We start from the raw sequence: 24,665 nt of genomic DNA on the forward strand, positions 1-24,665 counted from the left end.
ATCGACGGCCATTTTGGGAGTTGTTGTCAGAAAGCAGAGGAAAAGACGGGAATGTAAGCCTTATATGGTTATGGACTCATGGTTCGAGTGAATGACGCGGTATTGATGGAATAGCTCAGAAAGTGGTCTATAGTGTCATGATGATCCTATTTAGTGATCAGACTACTTCCTACTGAGGCCTCGCTTTGCATTACTACGCTAATGGAGAGCCTGATGAGCGCTACCAGCGATACTGGCAGGAGCACGAGGTTACTCTCTTACGCGGCATTTTCGTTGATGAGATGAAACGCCTTGAACCGGGTTGGATAGAAGTTTTTCAACAAGAGCCAGACTCAAAGAGACTTTGACTTTGCGGTGCAGAACTGCAATTTTTGTCCTTTGCCCGGTGTACCAATGAATGGATTGAAGATGTCATTGCTGGAAAAGACAATCTTCAGAATTGTATAATAGGACATATGCGATTTGACCAGCCACTAGGCAGCTAAGGCCTTGATGGGCAGTATTGTTTCTATTGCTGCTCTATGAGATGAAGACATGATTCTGTCAAAAGTGGAAGCTAGCGGATAATGCATTCATAATGCAGCTGAAGCGATAATCAATTCTTAACAGATCTAATCATAAAAGAGATTTGTTCATTATCCCAGATTTCTGACATGAGCTGTAGCTTTCCCACCATCCTGAGTTGAACTATGGAGATGATTGTTCATTTTCTCCATCAACAACTTGTGGAGATAGATGGGAAAACACTTGTAGACTGTCAGGATGCTTAAAATCTTAATCTCACAAGACCTAGAGTTGGATACTCGCAGGTAGGAAATGGCATGCCTTTTAGGCTCATTTGGCGCAAGTTTGAGTTGATGTTGAACTTGGTAGGTTATATGCAGAGAGCATACCCCAAGTGTATTACCTTATATCTTTTTGTAGTAGTATAGTTCTACTATAAACATATTCGCTTTTGTGGATTTCTACTACTAAAGAGTTATAATCCCAAGGTGAGGAGACCGAGCTCTCAAGAAATCTTCAACTTTGACGGGAGGGATATCGTCTTTGCACATAGATTGAAGTCCACCACCCTGAAGAATTGCCCTGTGGTGGTCAGCAATAATAGATATGAGACCGTGCTCCAGCACATATTGATCACGATGGCTTATACAAGGGCAAGGCAGAGGAAAACCTAATGACCATAATACACATCGCTCGAAGTACCAAATCACCCCGGTCATCACAAGCATGATTTTTGGATCTGGTAAACTGTGAGCAATCATTGTCAGCCTCTACTTTGAAGGCCCCATGTGTTTGAATGCTGTACGGTCTGACTCCCAGCAGATCCAAATCCCCAAAGGCAAGGGAGCACAATATCAAGGCGGCCTCCCAACGAAGCTTCTCATCGGCGTTTCCGGGATAGGCCGATTCTCCCACTTTGTACGCCAGAGGAAACCGGATGAGGACCCGCTTGGCCAAACATCTGTTCCAATTTTCGATATAAAGCGGGATGGAGACGTTCAAGCTGCCGTGTATCTGCTCCCTCACTTCTCCCAAGCGACAATGGTTGGATTGACCGAGTCCCAGATGGTCTGATACAAGTTCTGCAAAGGCCTTGCGACGACTGTAGAAATTCTTCTAATGTTGTGCAGCCCCGAAAGAGCGGAAGGTTCAATGATCGACTAGTCATCACAGCATAGAGTTGGGTTTTATAGGCAAGTACAGGCAGGCAATCTATGACTTGCTCAGAGAATGATGAAAAGAATATGAGATTTGCTCACAACATGGTATAGCTAGCCTATGACTACAAAAAGGGCACAAGATGGCAAGATGTTCTTAACCACTTGGCTATAAATGCAAATATCACTTGCTTATATCATACTTTAACTTCTTCTTTTCATCAATTGTCCCGTTTGACACAAGTAATCTAAATGCAGAGGCGCTGGGCATTAGTGAATGTCAGACCACTTTAGGTCCTAAATAATTCATCTGTTTCTACTCTGGCTAAGTCTCCTAGAAGCTCACCTGCCTAAAACGAGTCGTGCAAGGGTCTCCAGGACATAGGGTCGAGCTAGGAAACATATAAAGCATTTTCAAAAGCCTACAGAGCACCAGGTATCTAAGAGCGTCAACTCCATAGGTAATAAGTAACAGGTAAATAATGAAATTGCTCTATAGGTACTACATATGGTCCGTTAGATTAGTCTCAGCAAAATCCGCCATCAACTGCACGCCCGTATCTCGATTATCACAGCCATAGTAATAGTCGACGCTGACCATACATCCATTCCCAAAATGCTTGGTCCCGCACTTCCCACAGCCGCCAACGTTACGGATATCCTGGTAAGCCTGCCACATCTCGTCGCCGGTGATCTTACAGTTCTTCCCATTCTGATCCGTGCCTCGGATTTTCACGGAGCACCCGAACCCGGCGTTGTTTGCCCAGCAGTTCCCGGAAAGAGCGAGTGCCTCTGCATTGGACGTGTAGATCGTTTGGCCGCGGTTCATCTGGTTGACTGCCTTGTCGCACCACTTGACGTTTGTGGTACTGCAGAGCGTCTCGCCTTTGCAGTCGTATGGCGATGACCCGGTGCAGAAGGCCCCGGCACCTGCCGTGCTGTCCTTCCATTCGCTTGGGCACGGGTGGAAGACGTTCGTCAGCGGCCCGTAGCCCTGAGCCTGGACGGAGAAATAGCTAGAGTCGGTGGTGTCGGTGCCGACGGGGAGTGTCCACGTGAAGGTATAGCCGTCACGCTTGACTGGGGCGGCGCCTTTCGAGGACCACGCCCAGGGGTAGTTGGTCTGTCCTTCCGCTAGTTTGGCACCACTATACTCGTACAGGACCTCGTTCTCGACCATGTAGTGCGTGCAGATGAAGTTCCCGGCGTTGAAGTTGATTGGCCATGCCGGCATTTGACAGTCTGTATCCGGGTCTGTAAGATAGACGCGCATAAAGGCGTATGGGACAAGGAAATCGGCCTGGATGGTGGTGGAGGTGGCTGATTTGCCGACTTTGACGTTCGTGACGGCCTGGTTGTTGGGCAGACTCTGGGTAGTAGCAGACACCGAATTCGAGTCTATGGTCACCTTTCCGTTCGTCCCGATAGCCCGTACGGTGAAGGACATGGAGGATCCTGGGCTGATGTTGCCGATCGTCACCCGGGCCATTGTACCCGGGAGGCGAGCAACTTCGTTCCCGTCGCGGTATACCGCGTACGCGTGTGGGGGATCTCTGTTAGAGATATCCCACGTGAGGCTCACGGACGAATAGTCAGAAGCGGTCACTGATAATGGGCCCGGCGGCAAGGTACCATGGTCGTCGGCTAGAAACGGGGTGGGATCTGCAACATCCGGTCCGCCACCCTCGATTGTGTCCATAATGGCTTTCATATAGGCTTCATCGGGTAGGGTGTCGTACGGATTGGGGAGGAGGTCATTCGTAATGTGGACAAGGCCGGCTCCGCGCTTTAGGGCCAGCGCGGCAACCTTTCCGGCGTCCGCCTCCGGTACACCGTAGATAATATGCCAGAGCTTGCGCGGGTCCTTGGGTGTCCAGCCAGGATTGGGGACGTAGCTGTTCATGTACGTGTCGTAGCTCTGCTCAAACGTCATGAGCGTATCGGCGCTGTAATATCGTTAGTCTTTCTCTTTCAGGACACGCAGTGGATAGATGCACACCTATGTTCAAAGCACTGTGGCATTGTAGCACCCGGATTGAGCACTGTGAAGGCTCCTGAGTGTTTTCGCTTCGTAGCGTCGGTAATAAAACGGTACAAATCTGCATACAGATTGTCTGGCCCACAATCGTTCCAGCCCTCGTCGAAGAAGATGCCGCCGATCTTGCCGGGATACAACTGGTACCACAAGTCGACGTCGGTTTGGATCTGCGAGACCCAATCGGCAAGGTCGGTCGAACCAAGCCGGGTCTCGAAGGCCTGCTGGCTCTGGCCTAGATACCCTGTCCGCACATAGCCAAGGATCCGTTTTCCCGATGCATGGGCCCGGTCGATGACCTTTGCCCAATCCGCATTCACCGTCGTGTCGGGGCCGTTGAGGACGTTGGCGACCAGGACGCTCACCTTGCTTGATGAATAGGCAATCATGCGGTCCCAAGCGACTGGGTCAGCGAGCGGATTGACGTACGATGCCAAGGCGATTTGTTCTAAACGCAGCGATATCAGATTAGTCTCTTTTTTCTCTTTTCCTGTCAAATGACCTTGAATTGCTAGGGCGATACGTACGGCCGTCTCCAGCCCCATTCCCATTCCCGTTCCCACCCCCATTCCCAGAGTTGGGGCACGAGTCGAAGGTGAACGTCTCCGGGATTGCTGGAAGCCCATGATCTTGCTCGTTCTTATTGACCATTTCATAGATGACCAGCGAGGCAATGATCTCGTGCAGCAATATCTGGGGATGGAAAACACGCCCGTATCTAGTCATCATCAACGTCAAGGTCTCTCGCGACAAACCAAAGTCTTTGTCTTACCCGTCTGGAAGTAAGTTTGGAATTCTCGGACCAAGAGCACTGGCACTGTTGACTAGTCTCACGTTAGAGGAGGCAACAGAAGCAGTGCCAGCGTCGGAGATAAAGGCCTGCTCGGTGAACTTGGCATCTGGATCCATCAGACGTGTAATCTGCGCGAATTGGTTCACGGTGCCCTCGAAAGTTCCTTCGAATGGCTGATTGTCGCTCCGTTTCCAGGGATTTAGGCCCAAGGGGTCCATCGTATTCAGCTCGTAGAACATGAGACCGGTTCTGTAGATGTTACTATAAGCTCCGTTTATGGTTTTGAGATCGAGCACTCACCTTGTGTTGCTTTGGACTGTTGATTCGTCGACACCGTTTTCACAAAAGCGGCCATTGAAATGGCCTACCCAAGAGTCGTAGTCTACAAACTTGACCTGGGAACCGGCTCTCTTGACTGCAGCCGACTATAGAGCAATTTCAAGGTTAGTAACGGCTTCAAAAGATTACGAAAGGAATCAAGACGAACAATTTGTGAGTTGGCGGCGTCGACAAGGTCGTTCATTATCTTCCGATTAGCGCTCGTCAATTTCTGCGCACCCCGAAAGAGGCTGGGTATTTTCTGGCGGACAATCAGTAAGTATTATGGCAAAAAAGGCATTCGTTTTATGGCCTACTCACATATAGAAAGGTTGACCAGCTAACATTATCACACGCCGATGATAGATCTTCTGCAAAGAACTTGGCATACCTGTATAGATACTGTTAATAATGCCCAAAAGGACCCGAATAGTATGGCAGTTACCCGGTGTAGTAAATCATCCCACTATCCATTGGTTAGCTTTCAGACATCGATGAGGGTATAGTCTACTGACTCTGAGCTTAGCTTTCCCTTTGCTGCCGCAATAACAGAATCCAAGCTTTTGCTGAAGGCATCCCCAGCAATGATGTCTCTGGTGCGATCCAACTGCTTCTCACAGCCATGAGCTAACGAGTCCCAGTCGTAATCCGCCGCCCATGGAAACAAGTCTGGGTGTTTCAGAGCCGCTTCCTTTGCCATCTTCACAGTCTCTGGAGCCAGGGCGGCGAATCCAAAGATGCACTGGTTTAGGATCTTTGAGAGCTCAGCATCATTACCCCCTAAGATCCCACTCACGTCAGTTCGGTCCATGGAGAGGGACTTCAGATGTATACGTACCGATTGATAGCAAGATGACTTGCTGGTTCCCGTTGATTTGAGGGATCTGTTTGTTGAGGACATCGGCTGTGACTGCACCAGAGCAAGACACGAACTGAAAAGTGCGTGCTGCTGGGTCACCCAGCCGTGGATCGTTATTAATGAGATAGGGATAGGAGTGATCATAGCGACTGCACTCCCAATCTTTTCAGGTGGGACAAAATACCGATTAGTCCATGCGCCACAGCATTGAGTCAGGGAGCGATTGATTTACCGGCTTCAGCTTTAATCCGGTCACCAGCGCCTATTCCGGCCGAGTAGGAGTCGCCGAGGGCGGCCATTCTCGTGATGTAGGCAAGATCTGATGGATCGAAATCAGTGGTATCTCTTGCCATGAAGCGCTGGTAGTTCATGCTTGCATTTCCTCGCGCATCCCAATATACCAGGGGATTCGCAAGGGCGCAACTCCCAAGGGTAGCAATGGTCGCCAGGCCATGCCATAGTTGCCCGTACATATCGAACAGAGGAGACGAGTAGACGAGGAGACGGACGAGAAGGGCAATACAACTCAAGAGTTCACAGACATGAGAAACTTCTTATAACCACGTTCATGGACTGAGAGTAGTCTTGTGGAGTGCGCCCTTTCGGGTTCGCCTCCCCCTTCCTATCCATGAGAACAATACTACCCCTTTCCCCGCTGCTACCCTAGTATCTTGGAAGGTCAGACGAAGTATGACAGGCACTAGAGATCCACCATGAGGCACTTTTTTCGGATAGCAGATATTGGCCCTTGGCCGCCGCGCTTTCCGGTCACGAAGACACCTTCCACCTCCTTCCAAACTGGCATTGGTATGAGTTGCTGGACTGAGACACAATCATAAACGAGAAAGCCCAGTTGGGACGCTAGGCGATGCCGTCAAGAAAACTCTGAGTCGATATTTGTCAGATCTCGTGGTGTAGCCGACGCACGAGGCCATCAGGCCACGAGGTAGATACGCTGAGCCGTCCACAGTCTGATGCGTTGACGCTAGGATTGGGGGTTATATTAAAACAACTCCCTCTTTAGTGGTTAGCTCACTGCCTTAGTGTCAAGAGTTTTTTCTAACCGACCCTTTAGATCGTACCTCGTATCTAACCTAATCGTAGCGCCGGACGAAGTCATAACTCCGTGGCGGACCGCCGGGTAATAAAAGCTTTCTTGGCCAACTCGGCGGCGGCACAAGCATTGGCGGAGATCTGATTTGCCTCTCTTTCCATATACAGCATAGTTTATATATGTTAGTTAGATTTAGATTCTTCGAACCACTAGAACTGCTAGTGGTTTCTCCATTAGCCATATACAGGATAGTTCATCTATGTTAGTGCTCTATATGTCTTGTAAACATAGCCTCGCTCATTGAAAGTCCATGCCGCTACTACGGATCCTGCATATTGATCAGGCTGATTGCTTCACTTACCGATACAGGATAAGTAGCAGTCTATCATGCGCCTGGGGCCTTGCATTTGACTTTCCAGAAGGAGCCTTAGCTCTAGTTTATACTAATATCCCGCATTAGATTAAATTTATGCTGTTTTAGATTGACAATACGAGAGATGATACTTCATTTGCCATACACAGCATAAGTAGCACTCTATCATGCGCCTAGGGCCCTTCCATCATACAATACTAAGACCCTCCTAGTGGATCAAGAAGGACCCACGGCCACACTCCGGTACTAGTATTGCATGTTAGGTCGAATTCAGGCAATTTCGGAGTTGAAAAATACCATATGGGCTACAGTACGCAAGATTAAATGTAACCTTCCGAGGGGGTCCACCCAGAGCGTTCGTTGCCTAGGAAGGACTGGCCGTCAGAGATAATTTAATATCAAATAGTGATCCAAAGAGATATCGGTGGCAGAGACTGGAGCTATAATCACATTTGATCTGCTCACTTGAGTTCTTCTATTATCTGAATCTGGATGCCGGTCTGGGCACCTATGTCTCTGAGCTCCTCTATCAATCCATTGTCCCAATACTGCACTTCGTGTGTCATCCTCGACAACAGACGAAATCCTCGGAGGCGAGGCGTGAATCTCTTCCAGTCTTGTAGCCATGATCGAACAGCCCTCAATAGGTATTCAATCTCGAACTCCCATTCCCATTCCCATTCTCGCTGGAGACATAGATCGTCAGTGAGGGTGAGCCATTCGATGTTGTTTGGAAGTGCTTCCCCTAGGCCAACTACATTTGGCTCCGATGGAGAAAATCCAAGCAGAAATGGAATTGGAACTTCCAAATTTTGCAGCTTATGGAGTCCGCTAAAAGCTTTAAAAGACCCACGGAATCTGACCTCCGGCTGTTCAGGGGCTGATTCTGAGAGGTCTGATAATGCCATAATAGACAAGTCCGTCAAAGTTGCTTGAACATGAGATAGATCCGCGGTGATTTGGTCTAAATTAATTATATCCGTGACAGAGTGATCTTTGAGATCTGGGCGGTAGTACCACTCCCATTGAAGCTTGCGAAGCCCTTGAGTGACTGCTAACACTTGACCAAGAGGCCCTTCACGCAACATCTTCAAGTCAAGCGATACGAGTTTTGATGGATTTGGTGGATATTTCCCAGGCCACATGAAAGTGGCAGTGGGGTTGTCGACTAAGGTCGTTATCTGTTTAACTGACGGCAAGTAGAACAGGGGCAGGACATCTGCCGTGTTCCTGACATTTGTGAACCTGCGGATGTTGATACCAAGGTCGGGATACACAACTGACACATCTTGGAGATGTGTAAAGGAAGGGAGATGGCTATTTTGGGACTCCTCACAGAGGGCTGAACGGAGAAACATGCCCATGAGGCGGCTCTCTCGGGTAAAATTCTTGCCTAGATAGAGGCGCTTCAGACTGGGGAGTTGTGATAGTAAGAGTGTGACAAACGCATCCATCGTTCCGGCGCGCAACTCTTGGATCCACTGTTCAGCATATGGAATCTGGATCCTTTCAATGCGTTTCACTAGCTCGTCCAAGACGACCTCAGTAACTCTGAGTTTAGGACTTTTCTTTCTATATTCCCACAGCACGGGATCGAAACAGTCTCCATTGAGGATCATAACTTGGACAGAACTGGCGAGCTCGGGCCTGTGCACAATGGTTCCCAAAAACTGAGCAATCGGGGGGTTCCGAGAGTCTGTCCATGTCCATTGAACCTGGGTGTAGAGGAATGGCTCAGCGATCATGCGGAACCTCCTATTGACAAGACATAGTGCATGTAGTTCAGCAGGCGATAGTAACTGGACTACTAAGTACAATATTTCTGCTGGGAAGCTGTCTAGACCGGATGCTGCTTGATGTTCCTAGAGATATTAGTAAGAACCTTGAACAATCCTCTTTGATCACATACAGGTTTCATTGCCAAGGGTGTAAGCTTCCTGCTCTTTTGAGTATGCATACACAAAGAACACTGAGGAACTGGTACGTGGGAACTGATGAATAACAGAAATTGAAATGTGAGAAACGTGTCAGGGACCCCAAGTGATTGTTGGTACCTATGACTCCGACCTTCGATACATGGTGGCTGTTGATTAGATTAGGTACCCACGCTAGTAATTAGTGGTACCGGAGCGATCCGCCAGATTCAGCCTCATTCGTGGATTTCAGCAGTCAAACTGAATTGCTCCTTTTTCCTACTTGCGAAAAACCAACGAAAGGCACTACCTACTTGCCCCACCAAGTTCGAAGTTGTGGACTTGTGATATATAATCATACATTGGACTACATCCAGACGTGTGAGGCGATGTCGAATTCTCGACCCACAGTGGGCCAGGGGCATAAAATTTACTGTGCTGGTGGCAAATTAATTCACTTAGGTATCTCCTATTTCCATGCTAAACTAAGGTCTCAGGCATTTCCGGAATAGAACTGATAGTGTAGTGATTTAACCGAAACAATACAGGTTACCATGCAATTGGCCTATCGGGTGAGCGTTTACAAGCGGAACCGAGTGCAAATTAGCACTGAATTAGGAAAATGCCGCAATATCTAGTAGTATTGAATACAGCGCTGGTGCCAACAGTTTCGGAGAATAGGTCCTGCTCTATGGGCCAAGCCTGGATCGCCAAGGCCCTAAACGGACCGGGGTAGTCATCCACTGAGAGAACGAACGAAGAGGATTGGCCCGGAAAACAAGACTAGCGCCAAGCCAAGAAAACCAATGGCTTAGCGAAGCTTAGTCCAGAATCTCATCAGCATCTAATTGATCATGTCTCACACCAATAGATTTATCTGGGTACCTGGACTAAGGTAGTCTACTGCTGCTAGAGCATACATTTTGATTGCCGCATGATCGATAGTAGGCCCCTCATGCGCTTTTCAACGGTTGATCGCTAGGATGGTATCCAGTCCGTGTTTTCTGTCAATTGACTTGGTGGGGTATCTCTATAGCAGTCGGAGCATCCGGAATCCAAAGAAGTGGTATCTATATTGGACGATTAATGGAGCATATACAGGGATCTTGGTTCGCCGACACCTCAATACTGATTTCCCGAGGTAGGTCGGATCCGTGCTATTTCAAGTTGACAGATACTATACGAGAGGATACGTCGGGAATCTCCGAACCATTACAATTACTGCTGACTGCTTCATTTCCTGTATATATGATATTTGCTCGCATTACTGGTTTATTGTCTGATGTAGATTCTGTAATGTCTTGTAAATTTAGCCCCACGTATCAAAGCTCTGTGCCACTACTACGAATAGCACTCTATTGCGCGCCTAGGTGTCTCTCTATTAGACTTTTCTATGGGCTAAGAAGGAGCCCTAGCTCTAGGTAGACTATACTAGCCACTAGTATACCATGTCAGGTCGAATTCGTGCTATTTCACGTTGACAATTACTATACGAGGGAGAATAGCAAAAGAGCAGATGTAACCTTCCGGTCATTCTCTCGTCTAGAACAAACATCTATCATCTATTGCCGTTCATTGGCAGGATCCTATCCTATCGGGGTAATCTATGGTAGCAGCACTAGGAGAAGTATTTGCCAGGATAGTACTACTAGTAGTATTCGACGGTTTCTACCCCTATTGTAGAATAGGACTGTAAGACAGACTTTTTTTAGTCTGAGAGATAGACTGGCAAGTGTAGCGAGAAACCTACAGCAGCCCTCCTTTAAAATGGCCCTGGGTACTGACCTTCAGGGTAACCGGTGGCACACTGCATCCAGATTTACTCTAGGTAGGCAACTTCTCTTCCCCTGGTGTGCATTATGCTCATAGTGGTATAGCAGAGGATTCTACATCATGATTATCCCCAGGCTTCTCCACCTCATCCTTGTGATCTGGTGCGCATTCAGCGATGGGTATGATCTCAGCGAGCGAAAGCAACCTCAAGGTCGTCTGGGCATAACGCTCGATTACGGCCTTGCAAAGAGTTGGCCGCAAGGAATCGATGATAGAGGCTCGGATACTCAGCGGAACTGGTTTTATAGCAGCCATCTCACATTCAAAGAGCCGGTTAGCACGATCACCGACGGCCAACTTTGGCAAATGGCGGCCGATGCATTGAGCGAGATTCCCGGTGTTCTGTCCCAGTACGGCATCTCCAGAAAGAAGGGCTTATCCACAGTCATGACGGTCCTCGCTTTTGGCAATGAAATTATCCTAGCTTCTACGAAGAAGGGCGATGATAGTTTCACGTATGAGTTTGGTGGTGGGAATACCCCGGTTGCCAGGGCTCTCCAGCTCTGCCAGGCTGTTTGGAAGGATAGAGCCAATCTTGGTGAAGACGATGTACTTCCCATCCACAAAAATCAGGGTCACTGTGGAGAGCCCATGGCTGCACACCTGTACTATGCTTCGCACACGACTCCTTTAGCCGAACAAAACGCAAGAGTTGCTACGATTGTGTACAAGTCGCGAGCTCCACCATGTGGTACCGGTGCGACGGTGAGTGCGGCTGGCTACCCCTCGATTCGCGACTGCCGCGCCGCAGGACTGACAAATTTGCGCTAGGACCATTGGGGATGCAACTTATTTGTTGAGCAGATGAATATGAGAGTGGTGGACGTCGATCGTGACAAGACTCCCAATGAGTCTTATGATTTGAGCACTCTCGCAGGGGGAAATCCGGTCATAGGCCAGATCTCAATATGTTCTACGCCCACTGCAAGCTAGATATTGAACGTCTTATTTGTGGTTGCGTCGAGCCATTTGACTATTGGCAAGTGGCTCAAATGTGGGAGGATAAATATCCGAGAATATCAACATCCAACTCGATTAGCTCGAGTGGAACACCTGCGTGAGCGCCTAGTTCCCTGAGTTGGTCCCTCATCCTTGGGGGCCATTCATTGTCGTCATTCCAGCTTAGTAGCAGAGTAATGCCACGAAGGTGCGGCGTGCATGCCTTCCAATCCTTCAGCCATAATTGAAGCAAACCTAGCATGGCGTCATCCGTCCACTCCCATCGAGGCAATGTCTTTACCACTCCATCTTCATTCTGTGGCCTCAAGTCGTCCGTGATGGTTAGAAATTCGATTTTCCTTGGGATCACATCCTGCAATCGGTTCGTCATGTCCTGTGCGAACCCCACCAGGAATGGCCAGGGGACCTGAAGTCTCTTGAGCTTGTCGAAACCAACCATCCCTTGCAACGAGCCCACCATCTTTATGCCAGGAAGGAATTGGTCACCACCTCCTAAGCCGCACTCGGCTGAGAGGGTCAAATCCGTCAGAGTACCTCGAACATGAGATATCACAGCAACAATCCAATCGAGATTGACGATAGGCGTAGTGAACTTGTCTATGACACCATAATCAAAATACCAATGCCAGCGAAGGGTTTCAAGGTTCTGGGTGAGTGCGAGCAGTTCACTGAGATACTCCTCCCGCACAATGGTCAACTCAAGTGATTTAAGCTTTGATGGGACAGGTAAGTGTGCTGCAGGCCACGTAAATTCAGCTGGGTTCTCAATCGAAGCTGACATGCGTTGGACACTCGGCAGATAAAAGAATGGCAAGACATCTAGAGTAGTTTTGACCTTCATGTCGCGGGCCCAATCCTGACCGTCGGGTTTGAGGAAAGAGACATCTCGGAGATGCCGAAAGTCGGGCAGGCCATAATGCACGGGCTCACAGATCGCAGATCGGAGAACCTTACCGACAAGTGCACTCTGTCGAGTGAAGTCGTTAGCAAGGTACAGATATCTCACATTCGAGAGCTGTGCTAATAGAAGAGCAACAAAAGCATCTATAGAACCTTGGCGCAATTCCTGTATCCAAAGGTCGCTATAGGGGGCTCCAGTGCCCTGGATGAATGCGATCGGTTGGTCCAGTTCAGCGCCAGAGACCGGAAGTTTAGGAATCTTGAATTGAAAAAGGGAGTGATCGTAGAGATTGCCGTCAAGGTGTACAGTTGTAATGTAAGCAGCTAGCTGAGGCCTGGATAAGAGTGTCCGTAAGAGTTGAGTGATTGGTGGAGGACGGCCAGTTCTTAGCCAAGTCATCTGGATTTTTGAGTAGAGGAATTTCTCAGCAAGAGTGCGGCACATTTTATTAACAAGACATAGTGCATGCAGTTCAGCAGATGATAGAAACTGGAACACCAGGTATAATATGTCTGCTGGGCAGCTATCTATACTGAATGCTGCTTGTTTCTAATGACATTAGCAATAACCTTCAAAGTACAAGTCATGACAACATACAGGTTCCATTGCCAATCACAGAATTGATATAAGTTCACTATACTTTTGTATAAGCACACACAAGAAGACTGAGAATCTTGTACATGGGAAGTTGGGAACGATGGATAGAAAAACTGAAAGCAAAAAAGCTGTCGGGGAGCCTAAGTGTTAGTCACTGTAACCCTGACTTTTAGTTCTGAACTGCTATTGGACTCACAACTTAGTATGTATCAGAAAAGGTTCAGTAGGTATTAAACCATAAATTAATTTTAAAGGATATAATACCTTTTAAATAATCCAGTTTCCCGCATGGGCAAATATTCCCAGCGCTCGTAGATATTAAACATATTAAGGCCATTAAGCCTTCTGTTCTCCCTGCCACAGTGCATTTTAGTGGCGTAATTTTGCCTGACCTTGTTCCAGAAGATTGGTTCCACAAGCCTTCAAAGTACACAAGCGACAGGCCAAAGACATTGATCAGGATGTCACACTGAATCATATTACTTCTTTCTTCATCTGTTGTTGGGTCATCTCAGGAAGGATTCCTCCTATGCAAACTTTCTCCAAGGACGGACGGAAGATTACATCCGGTCCCTATTGGGGCCGATTTGCTACAGCAAGTACAATGAAGTAAGGCCATCTTTCCCTAATAACTATAGTTGCCCTACGTGTCCTTTCTTTTGTGCTGATGAGTTTGGAGTAGTCTTCGTTCTTCCTCTTGGATCGCAGATCGAGACTCCTATGTCCCTTTTGACCCTCTTGAAATGGAAACGGAGAGCCCCTATTACTTCTTTTCCATGAAGAACAATTTCCTCCCATCTTGCCTGCGCAGGTTGCCTTGACCACAGTGTCAGTGAGGAAAGTGCAAATAACTAGGCTAAGTAGCCCAGCTTCATTCCAACGCGGTCGACTACAGCAAACGACCGCAGCACAACAAGCAAGCCAGCAACATGACACACAGCCTGCAGAAAAAATAGTAAGAAGCCTAAATATATCGCCTATTGGTTTCCCATAGTGTGCATACCTGTTCCACTCGGAGAAACAAGCAAGGGCCAACATGGAAGTCAAATTGGCTCGTGGATTTATCATCAGTAAGGCATTGTTTACTGGTGTTCTGATGAATTATGGTGAAGACGGCCGAGGTACACAAGTATGTTAGCATGACCACCATAGAGAATCTAGCAGTACTGACCATTTCATGGACTGCGCTCGGAATAAGATAGCTTGAGTTATCTTTTTCACGAATCGCACCAGCAATTGCCAGAACCTGATATAGTCTCACTTCATTTTGAAGAAGCACAAGCCAAGGGAAAGTCTATAACTCCAACAAGATCTTGGTTGACTCCATGACAACTGTGGAGCGTATCGACTTTGTTTCCCGTTTTGAAATGCCCTTGACGGACGAATCTTGACATGCCGCCTGGAAGTCGGCGATGAAAATCAGACAAGAGCCAGTATCAACTTCAGAGTTGCAACGCAATTCATTTCCCAAACGGGCAGATCAGATCTTCCAAGTCTTGAAAGAAAAAAAAAGGCAGCTGGAACCAGGCCGATGCTATCTTCTCATGAACTATATTGCCGAGCCAGAGGTGCAGATGCCGTCAGAAACATGGGACGAGATTCCACATGATCTCAACAAACAGCTAACTTCTACCGGGTACTGGGCTGTGGATACCAAGGATATCTTGGAGGGAAAGTTCAAAGACAAGGAGGTCTACGAGAATGAGCTACGTCTGCATTTCAAAAATGGTTCTGATGGCACCTGATATTGAGGCAGTGATAATTCTCATTGGATCCATCCAAGTTCTTTCGCACTGATACACTAGCCGACAAACTGAAAAAGCGACGCCTCCTCGATGTGCTTGACGCGCTCGGGCTCCGCATAGCTTGCCTTGAGAACATTCATCCTGTAGTAGAAAGCCCCGTCATGTAAGACAAACATGCTAGGCAGACCGTGGGGAACCAGAGCAAGACAATCATCGGGCTCAGCACGAAAACCAATGCCGTACCATGTTGAACAATGTGCGCACGAACTGACCCTGGAATGCCGCCGGCATTCCTCTTTCAGATACGGGACAAGATCATCTTCCATGACGACGGTGAGGTACATGCCGTCATTTGCACGGATTCGTGTCCGACCTTCGTGTACTGAAAGCTGAAATGGGATTCCGGCGCTGTACGGATTGCCGCCGAAGATGAGCTTGCCGTTGAAATTACTAGCATCACCATACCAAAGGCCGTCGCTAGTAACGGGATACAGAGCAAACTGTTTATCGGGATGGTAGAGGTCGATTCCGTCTGCGGAGACAGGATGAGCGGGATTGAGAATAGGTTCGGAAAGTGATAGGATAGGAGCATTATCAGTGCTGTCGGTCCTATCTGGGTCCTCTGGGTCGATCTGAACATCAAGTGCTTCGTCAATATTGTCCGTCCAACGCCCCTCTCGTGAAATGTACTGTGACCCGCGGCAGATGTGAAACACGTTGTCCTTGTAGAGGGGATGACTGTTGAGCTGGCCAACATATGTGCGGTCTCTGATTATGTGGATTTCATCATCCGAAAGATAAAACAGGCTGCCATTGCCATGGTAATCACGGTGTAGAATGAAGCCGTTATCGTCATAGCGAACAGCGAGGTATTTGCCAGTGACTATGAAGCGAAACGGCCTGTCTAGTGCCTCGTCATCGGGATTGAGCTGTTCTTCTGCCATGACAATCTGTTATCAGAGTCAGAGACTCTGGCAATCTCATAAGGTGTTCAGTAGTTACTTATGTTGGAAAAGCCGGTTTCATATCTCGGTTGGGTAGTAGATAGACAGGACACAAGTGGATGAAGAAAGGTTTAAGTTATATACACAATGTGGGTCCCAGGCAACCATGGGATTTCAGCTTAAGGTTCATCCCCACAGTTTATCAAGGTAGCATACTGAAATAGAAAGGAGATACATGGGTTCTCCTGCATCGATAATGCCATCATCATGAGACAATTCTATATCTTATAAATACAGTCACTGCACCACTTTGAAAATCCTGTCTCTCTGTAAGAATCAATAGCCGTATGACCACTCCAAAATGTCCAGTACAGGATCTAGAAGTGATGGCAGAATCTGGGCAAGCGACGACCTGGAGGGTCTCCCCCCAACCGTGAATATTTACCCATGGGAAGGCCCCGATCATTTCCAGAGCATCGTCGACTCAGAGCTCCATCAATTCAAAGATCCCCAACGCTCATCTCTCTGCGACTGGATAGTCTTTTCCAACGTCTCTGAAACCATTTTCGAACGCGAGTTCGAAGAAGAAACCGATCTGAGCAAGCAGTGGAAATCATATAACTGCTCCCGTCAACTGCTCTTCGTTGAGATTGCCATGAGCACTTCCGAGCATACTGAGGCTACGCAGACTTTTAATTATATCCTGAAGGAAGCGGTCGATCGGATGGGACTGTCGACTGCTTTGAAGAATTTCTCAGGCACCAAGGTTCGAGGAGATGACCTGGCCAAAGTACCGGATAATGGCTGGGGTCCAAGGCGCCCGCCGGCCGGCCGTTCTCGAAAATGGCCGACGGTGGTTTTAGAAGTTGGAGTCTCCCAACGGAAGGCGAAGCTCCAGGAAGACGCGCGTTTCTGGCTGGAGGAGTCAGAAGGCGACGTTAAAATCTCACTAGCAATATCAGTGAATCGAAGAATTCCAGAGATCGTGCTAGAAAAGTGGAAGGTCAGCAACGGAAAGGCAGCAATGGCACAGAAGGTAATGGTCTGGCGCCACAATGAAGATACCTTGTTCGATAACGAGCCCCTCATTGTCGAATTTGAGGATCTGTTCTTGCGGGTACCAGACATCCCGCGGGAAGTCAACATTGAGTTAGACAAGGGCAATCTGCGGCGCCTTGCCGAGAACATCTGGCTGGAGCAGGGGTTCATGGAGTAGATTCGTGATCCGGGCTTCTTCAGGTCCTGGGAAAGCCTCATTAGTACCACCAAGTGATGGAACGCCGGCAAAAGGGTGGTGCGAGCTTAACATTTCGATGTTAAGATATGCTGAATTACTAGCAGGGTAGAGGGTCAGGATGAAACCTTTGGGCTAAAGGGAACCATGACGGTACGTGCTCAGCTAGTAGTGATATCCAGGATGATGTGGCTTATCCTGACAGAGACCTGAGAGAAACAAGAATTGAAGTCAGTGATCCACTGTGAGGTGACCTTTCGGAAGTGAAAGGATAGCTATACACTAATGGATGACTGCCTAGTGGATATAAAACAGCAGTCTGATAGTAAAGCTGATTCATACATAGTATTAGAGATCGGCTGATTTATCACAGCATGTCGTATTAAGGGTATCAACATTGCTATTGTAAAACGCTCGGCTCTATTAATCAATGCAGAAACATTCCCTGGAAGCAAGCACCACCCATTTCTATAAGGCTACATATGAAAACGGTAAAGGCATCGATCAAGCCTCTTCAAGCCCCATCCCCTTGCCGATCTTTCGAATCAGTGCCCGCTTCAAGAACGCTTCACGCGCCAAACTGCGCGTATGCCGCGACCACGTGTCAACGCCAATGATTCCTTTGACCAAAGCAGCTTGCAGGGCGTAAATAGCCTGCTGGATTCCTCGTTCTTCGGACACGAGGTCATAAAGCTGCTTACCAACCACGGTAGGCGCGACGAGAACCTCATCGATGGGCGGCAGAGCCGATGGTGCCGCGTCTGAGCCCGAGCTAGAGGCATGGGCTTGAGCAGTGGACGAGGAGATGCGTGCCTGCGCGGCTGCGATCACGCCGTCGGCACGGTGTAGGGATTGCTGGAGAATGGAGGTGTTGGACTGCAGAGTTGAGTTGAGAGAATTGAGAGAGGAGATCTCGCCTTGTAAGGTTGCGATGGCGGCTTGAAGGGACTGGGACTGGGAGAGGAGGGACTGCGCGGCGGACTCAGACTGGGAGACGTTGGTTTGAACAGTCTCGGCGAGGGTCTTAGACACAGCGTGCAGGAGGGCGTCCTTCTCAGGGTTCGGCGGGATCGGCGGTGCGGGCCCCGTGGGCGTGAATGAGGGAAGTTCAAGCTCGAAGGGTGAGGTCAGGAGATCTGGTGTTTGTGTCCTCGGTTTCGGCGGCGGCTGGTGGGTCGGAATTGGCGGCTGCATTTGGCCACGAGGTAGAGGTTGCATGGCCGGCTGCGGTGGCTGCTGGTACCGAGCACCATTCTGCTGGTACAATGACGGATGTGCAGGAGCTTGTTGCACAGGGAACGGCGGCTGCTGAGGTCCTCGCGGTAGGCTGGCAGGCGGGGGACTTCTGGGCGGGACACCGTCGCCTGGCTGATGTGCTGGCCCAGCCATATACGCTGGAACTGCCCGGACTGCATTGTGGTACGGTGGTTGCGACAACCCATACGAGCCCGCTGTCCCTCCAGGTGCACCACTTCTCTCAGCAGGGTACTGGAAAGACCTGTTGGGGATATGACCGCCCGTGTTCGCATGGAATTGCAACGATTGACGTCGTAGATCTTGTTCCTTTGGCGGTAACGGCGGTAGAGGTGGAGGAGAGTTGTACCTCCCGGCTTGTGGTACTTGTGGTTGTTCAGCAGCAACGGCTTGCCCTGGCTTTGGAGGAGGCGGCGGCGGCACCTGCCCAGTCGGCTGCGGCGGAGCGCTTGGAGGTGTCGGCGAAGGACGATGCGTTGACTGACTCAGCTCTGGGGGCAGAGGAGGCAAAGGGGGCGGTATCTGCGTAGGCCCTGCCTGTTGAGGTCCTTGAGGTACCTGTGGTTGTTTGTACTTGACCGGCGGTTCCTTCGCAAAGACCTCCCGAAGGATCATAAGGAAATCGACGAGGTTCGATCTCTGCATAAAGACAGCATAAGTCAGTCATTGTTCCACCGGAGAATTGTGCAATTCAAGGTATCAGGCAAACCAACATCCCATGCCTCAGCCCAGTGTGCGAGATAATGGTGATACACTCTTCCCTCCAGGGTCACATGCTGCCCTACTCGAACGGCCATGTCCTGCGTCGGAGTTACGTAGACCAGTGGGGGTTCGCGTGGATATGCGTTCGGAATCCATAGTGCAATTGGAAATTTGTAGACGGTACCGCGAAAGGACACTGGTATTGTGCCGGTCAGGTGGAGGAGTAAGGCAGAGAAACCGGTTTCGTATGCTGCGGGATGAGCGACCTTCATTAGCACCAACAATTCCAGATATGAAACATAGCGATCAATGCGCTGTAGCATAATGTATGATAACTTACTATACACATCCGTTCGGGGCGAGAGTGAGGGATATTGTGCGAGGACATTGGCGACATCGTAGTAAGTGCGATTGGGATCTTGGTAGGTTTGCTTGGGATCATAGTGATCCTGGACAAGTCAGTATTTGTCTACGATGGGAGAATTGAAAGTGGGAACGAACCCGAGTCAGCACACTGTATAGCCAGTTCAATGTCCTCTGCGGCACTGCAGCCATGTCGAAGGGGCGGATACAGGAGCTCGCATGGTGGGAAGTTGTCATGTCAAGAATGCTCGCCCAAGCTAGAGGCGCTCTCCATCTTCCCCGCATCGTGTCTTGGCTGGAGCCATCACCGCCATCTACATGTGGTACTTGTGGAAGGCTAAGGGCAGCTTAAATGCATCAAAATATGGAGAAAACACCAGTCATATCTAATTGATGTGAAGAAAAGTTTTGAGATAAGTCATCGAATTGACTATCGACAAAGATGAGAATAGTAAGGTCAAATAGCCACGCCGCCATCCATCACTGTCGTTAACGGTATCGCTAATGCACAGAAAAGGAAATACTACATGTACAATCACAGAGTACCTAACGCCGTAGAATGCAAACTTTTTCGCTCCTCTCCCCTCATGGACGGTCAAGAGAACGTCACTGGAATAAAGAGATCAAGCTCGGATTTTCCTTCTGACCCTTCTCCCCTTCTGAGCATCGGCAGGCTCCTCGTAGACCTCGGTCCACACGTCTTCAAAAGTGGTCTTCTTCCGACCAATCTGGCCCTCGAAGAAGTTCAATTTACGCACGACCTCCATGGCGCCGGTACCCAGACTAACGGTCTTACCCATAATGATGCATTCGGAGACACCCTCGATTAGATCGGTACGGCCAGCACCACCAGCATCAAACAGATGGTCCGCAGTCTTCTCAAAGGAAGCGAGTTGCAGAACAGAGTCACGCATCTTCGCAAGACCGAAACGAGTGATACCAAGGACTTCGCCCTTGTACGTCATGACATCAGCAAGAAGTTGCATATGACGAGGGTCAATGCCCATGTCCTTCATGACCTCGCTGATTTCTTGGACAATCGTGACTCTGGCCGCTTCGATACCAAGAACATCACGCATCTCCATGACGTTATTGGTAGAGGTGCGGAGACCATTGACACCAAGCGTGGTCATGCACTCCTTCAGCCCGTAACCTTCAACAAGGAGTGTATTGGTGCTGGATGTATCGTCGGTCCGGATGATGGCGCGGCTTGCTTGCGGATGACCAAGCACCTGTATATCGGGAAGGATGCGCTTGAGATGCTTGAGGCGGAGGAAAGGATCGGCACTGGTTGCTGCAATTTCGGTCTTGGATAGAGACGCTTTGCTGGCAGGGTCAATGTCCATGTAGATATGGATATGAGAATTGGTGCTCCGGAATTTCAGATCATCGGCCTTGAAACGCTTGTGGTTCTTGATGGCGTCGACGATGTTCCGGATCTTAAGCTCAAGCGCCAGATTTTGAATGGTCTCCCAGTTAATCTTGACAGTAAGGTAGGCCTCCTTTCCAGTCCAGGCTTCTCGGACATAGTGAATAATATCCCTCAGGTACGTCTTTTCAATACGTCCCTTGACAATACGTGCCGCGATGACATTGTCTTTGGTGACGAGGTCACAGGAGATAACAGGGGTACTGATCTCCTTCGATGCGTTGATGATTTCCTTAATACGTGGAACACCCTGAGTGATACTCATACCAGCAACACCGGCAAAATGGAAGGTCTTCAAGGTCATCTGAGTTCCCGGTTCACCGATTGACTGTGCACCAACAGCACCAACGGCGTGGCCAGGCTCGACCTGAGCCTTCTTGTACTTCATCAAACACGATGTAATGAAGGTTCTGAGAGTCTTCTCTGTCAGCTTTCCGGTGTGGTTCAAGCCCTTCTGGCTCCTCTCGTCTGATGGATCAATATCACCGCCACGAGAGATCAGCTTGTCAGCTTTGCTGGATATGTATTGCTGAATCGACTCAAGGAAGTCACGCGCGCTCTCGAATTGATCAACACCGTGGTCGCTTCTATCCATGTAAGACAGCTTATTGCCCAGCAGATCTTCGCGAACCAATTTTGCACGCTCCTTGGAAAGCATCTCTTCACAAACTTCCATAATTTCGTGTGGAAGCAGACTCCGCTCGTCATTATCGTACGTGATGGACTCAGCGTGGATGAAAGTCCGGTCAAAGTGGACAGGCTTGGCTTTACCTTCCATGTCGACAGGATCCAACTTGTCGTCACCATATTGGAACTGAACGATGGCATCTGAAGAGTTTCGGACGGTGTCATCGTATCTACTGGAAAGGTCCTCGAGAGACTTCATGAGACGACGGGACATGTAACCAGTTTCTGCTGTCTTGACAGCAGTATCGACCAGACCTTCACGGCCAGACATTGCGTGGAAAATGAACTCAGTAGGCAACAGCCCAGAAAAGAAACTGTTGCGCACGAAACCTTTCGACGGAGGCTGTCGAGCGTTTTTCGGAAAATGGGGTAGCGTTCTGTCCTGGAACCCGTCCTGCACACGTTGACCACCAATAATTTGTTGACCGACCAGGGCAACCATCTGTGAGACGTTGATACTGGAACCCTTCGATCCTGAAGTAGCCATGATCAAAGGAGAGTTGTACTTGCTAAGTTGAGCAATACACTCGTCACCTGCTTGTTGACGGACCTTGCTGAGAATACCAGACAGTTGGTTCTCCATAGTCTGCAACTCATCACAACCAGGGTATTTCTCAAGTGTTCCAGCCTTATATTTGGCAATGACTTCGTCACACTGCGCGTAAGCCGCTTCAACGAGCTCATTCTTTGATCGTACCAGGCTCTCACTCGGGTAGACATCTGTGATACCGATAGAGAATCCCATGTTTGTGAACCAACGCGCAGATAGCTTAGACAAGCGGTTCATACCCTCGGCGGCGGCCGCGGGACCGAAATCTCTGAGCATAATGTAAAAGACATTGTCCTTCTTTCCGGAACCAATGGTGGCCTTGTCCATCACACCGCACATGACTTCGGAGTTACGGATGACCAGCCAGCCATCGTTTGGATCCAGGTCCTTTGGCCGACCATCCTTTGGCGGTTTGAATTCTCTGCAAGCGGCGTCAAGGTTAACCAGAACAGGGTCGTCCTTGCTGGGGCGCATGAGGATGTTGAAAACCTGCTTTCCTGTCCACAGCATCTGGGGCTTGAGGACAGCAGGCGGAGGAAGATCAAATCGGGTTTCCGGCCCCAGCATATAGAGACATATTTGCGTAAAGGACCGACGGTCGAAGAAATTATCCTTACTGCTTAGGATATAGGCAGCACTGATGAAATCTTGAATGGCAGAGATGATGGGTTCTCCGTTCTTCGGAGTGGCCAAGTTGTTCTTGACACCCATCAGCTCCATAGCTTCGGCTCTCGCCTCTTCCGTCTGGGGCACATGAAGATTCATCTCGTCACCGTCGAAATCAGCATTGTACGGATTGCAAACACACTCGTTGAGCCGGAACGTCCGATGGGGGCGAACTTTAGCGAAGTGAGAGAGGATACTGAGCTTGTGAAGCGAGGGTTGTCGATTGAAAAGAACGATATCGCCATCCTCAATGTGACGCTCGATCACGTCTCCTTCTTGGATCTGATCCGCAATCATGTTGAGATTACCGTATTTCAAAAACAATTTGAAATCCGAACCCTTCTTGATAATGTAGTTCGCTCCTGGCCATTTCTTTGTTCCGTTTCGAACCCTTTGCTGCAGTTTCTCCTTGTTGTAGCGGGTGACAACTTCGGGATAGGTCATGTTCTTCGCCACTAATTCTGGGACGGCGACTTCATCAACTCGTAGATTGGGATCAGGCGAAATGACGGTTCTACCGGAGAAATCAACTCGTTTCCCAGAAAGATTACCCCGAAATCGTCCTTGCTTTCCCTTCAAACGCTGCACGAAACCTCGAATAGGCTTGCCTAGATCGGCTTTGTTGAGACCAGGGACATCGCTGTTGATGTAAACAGCAATCTGGAGCTGCATGTAGTCCCAGCATTCCACGATAGTTTGAACTGGTGCTCCTTTCATAAGGGCGTTCTTCAGGTTGATGTTACTCTGGACAATATCTCCCAGCTTGGCTGTCAAGTCATCCTCGGTGGAAGCAGCATCTTGGCCAACGGAGGGACGGATACACACTGGGGGCGCGGGAATAAACTGCCAGAGGAACATTTCAGGTCTGGCTTCCTTCGGGTTCAGTCCAAGCAATTCACAGTCGGTATCGGAGACCTTCTTAAACAGATTGAGAACACGCAGGGCATTCATATCATCCTGAGCCTTCTTGTAGTGCTTCTCTACCTCTGCGTTCGAAGTCCTAGCTTCATCGAAAGAACGGTCGAAGACAATCTTGCTGGGCGGTGGAACCTTTTTCACTGATGTCGACACGTTGAACGCACGGAATTTGTCGTGTGTGATTTTGAGCGCACTGTTACCGGCCTTTTTAACCACGCCATTGATAGCACCACACGCCTCACAGGTCCGCGTCTTCCGGCAGCGTTCGTTGATACGTTTCGCAATCTGTAACCGTCGAAGATTGTCCAACCCCGGCCGACGCATCTCGCGGAGAAAAGCACGTCGCTCTGCCTCGGGCAGCAGAATGCGCGAACACTCCTTGCAAATCTCCTGCAGAATGCTGATAACACGTTTGAAGTATCCGACATGGAAGGCAGGTAGGACGAGTCTCACATGGCCGAAATGACCGTTGCAGACCTGAAGAGAGCCACCGCATGTTTGGCAAGTGGCGGTCTTGCTTGAGATACCCATGCGCCCATCGAGAGGACCGTGGGGAACCACCGCTCTGTCATGTTCGAGATCGAAGAACTTCCGGTCGGAGACCTCTACTACAGCTTGGCTGACTATGTCGTCGTTGGACCTGTTACACCGAATCCAGAATTAGTCACAATCCAATCATCCAACACCATGACAGTAAGTCTCTGAAGGCGGATCAAGGACATTCATACAGTACACCGAATTTTAATTCTTTTATAACTTTGGGGACACGGTCTATGACCTGGGCCTTGCCCAGGTCGACCTGCACACCTTCTGGAGGCTGCATTGCCGTTGTCAAGAGCTGATCATGGCAATGAGCCACAGATGACTAAACCCAGC

At 49.1% G+C, this 24,665-nt stretch overlaps 8 protein-coding genes across 8 annotated transcripts; 2 read left to right on the forward strand and 6 right to left on the reverse strand.

The window, feature by feature from the left end:
• Positions 1–2,163: 2,163 nt before the first annotated feature.
• ALT_1368 (uncharacterized protein) lies at positions 2,164–6,139 on the reverse strand (the record flags this gene model as incomplete). Its single annotated transcript, XM_033564328.2, has 11 exons — positions 2,164–3,607; positions 3,661–4,144; positions 4,224–4,414; positions 4,469–4,738; positions 4,790–4,914; positions 4,977–5,069; positions 5,129–5,198; positions 5,253–5,273; positions 5,323–5,587; positions 5,646–5,828; positions 5,899–6,139. 11 exons carry the CDS (start codon positions 6,137–6,139, stop codon positions 2,164–2,166), a joined length of 3,387 nt encoding a protein of 1,128 aa, XP_033420219.1.
• A 1,415-nt stretch (positions 6,140–7,554) lies between these two features.
• On the reverse strand, positions 7,555–8,838 carry ALT_1369 (uncharacterized protein; the record flags this gene model as incomplete). Its single annotated transcript, XM_033564327.2, has 1 exon — positions 7,555–8,838. One exon carries the CDS (start codon positions 8,836–8,838, stop codon positions 7,555–7,557), a length of 1,284 nt encoding a protein of 427 aa, XP_033420218.2.
• A 2,061-nt stretch (positions 8,839–10,899) lies between these two features.
• ALT_1370 (uncharacterized protein) lies at positions 10,900–11,610 on the forward strand (the record flags this gene model as incomplete). Its single annotated transcript, XM_033564326.2, has 1 exon — positions 10,900–11,610. One exon carries the CDS (start codon positions 10,900–10,902, stop codon positions 11,608–11,610), a length of 711 nt encoding a protein of 236 aa, XP_033420217.1.
• A 217-nt stretch (positions 11,611–11,827) lies between these two features.
• Positions 11,828–13,099, reverse strand: ALT_1371 (uncharacterized protein; the record flags this gene model as incomplete). The annotated part of the gene is made up of 1 exon (XM_033564325.2): positions 11,828–13,099. The coding sequence occupies one exon, from the start codon at positions 13,097–13,099 to the stop codon at positions 11,828–11,830; it is 1,272 nt and encodes a 423-aa protein (XP_033420216.2).
• A 1,999-nt stretch (positions 13,100–15,098) lies between these two features.
• On the reverse strand, positions 15,099–15,986 carry ALT_1372 (uncharacterized protein; the record flags this gene model as incomplete). Its single annotated transcript, XM_033564324.2, has 1 exon — positions 15,099–15,986. One exon carries the CDS (start codon positions 15,984–15,986, stop codon positions 15,099–15,101), a length of 888 nt encoding a protein of 295 aa, XP_033420215.2.
• A 361-nt stretch (positions 15,987–16,347) lies between these two features.
• ALT_1373 (uncharacterized protein) lies at positions 16,348–17,202 on the forward strand (the record flags this gene model as incomplete). The annotated part of the gene is made up of 1 exon (XM_033564323.2): positions 16,348–17,202. One exon carries the CDS (start codon positions 16,348–16,350, stop codon positions 17,200–17,202), a length of 855 nt encoding a protein of 284 aa, XP_033420214.2.
• A 522-nt stretch (positions 17,203–17,724) lies between these two features.
• On the reverse strand, positions 17,725–19,731 carry ALT_1374 (tumor susceptibility gene 101 protein; the record flags this gene model as incomplete). Its single annotated transcript, XM_089599149.1, has 3 exons — positions 17,725–19,113; positions 19,188–19,625; positions 19,678–19,731. The coding sequence occupies 3 exons, from the start codon at positions 19,729–19,731 to the stop codon at positions 17,725–17,727; spliced, it is 1,881 nt and encodes a 626-aa protein (XP_089456295.1).
• A 431-nt stretch (positions 19,732–20,162) lies between these two features.
• ALT_1375 (DNA-directed RNA polymerase III core subunit RPO31) lies at positions 20,163–24,612 on the reverse strand (the record flags this gene model as incomplete). The annotated part of the gene is made up of 2 exons (XM_033564321.2): positions 20,163–24,429; positions 24,518–24,612. The coding sequence occupies 2 exons, from the start codon at positions 24,610–24,612 to the stop codon at positions 20,163–20,165; spliced, it is 4,362 nt and encodes a 1,453-aa protein (XP_033420212.1).
• Positions 24,613–24,665: the final 53 nt, after the last annotated feature.

This window comes from Aspergillus lentulus (assembly GCF_001445615.1).
Source record: "Aspergillus lentulus DNA, contig: Alt04, strain: IFM 54703, whole genome shotgun sequence".
NCBI lineage: Eukaryota > Fungi > Ascomycota > Eurotiomycetes > Eurotiales > Aspergillaceae > Aspergillus > Aspergillus lentulus.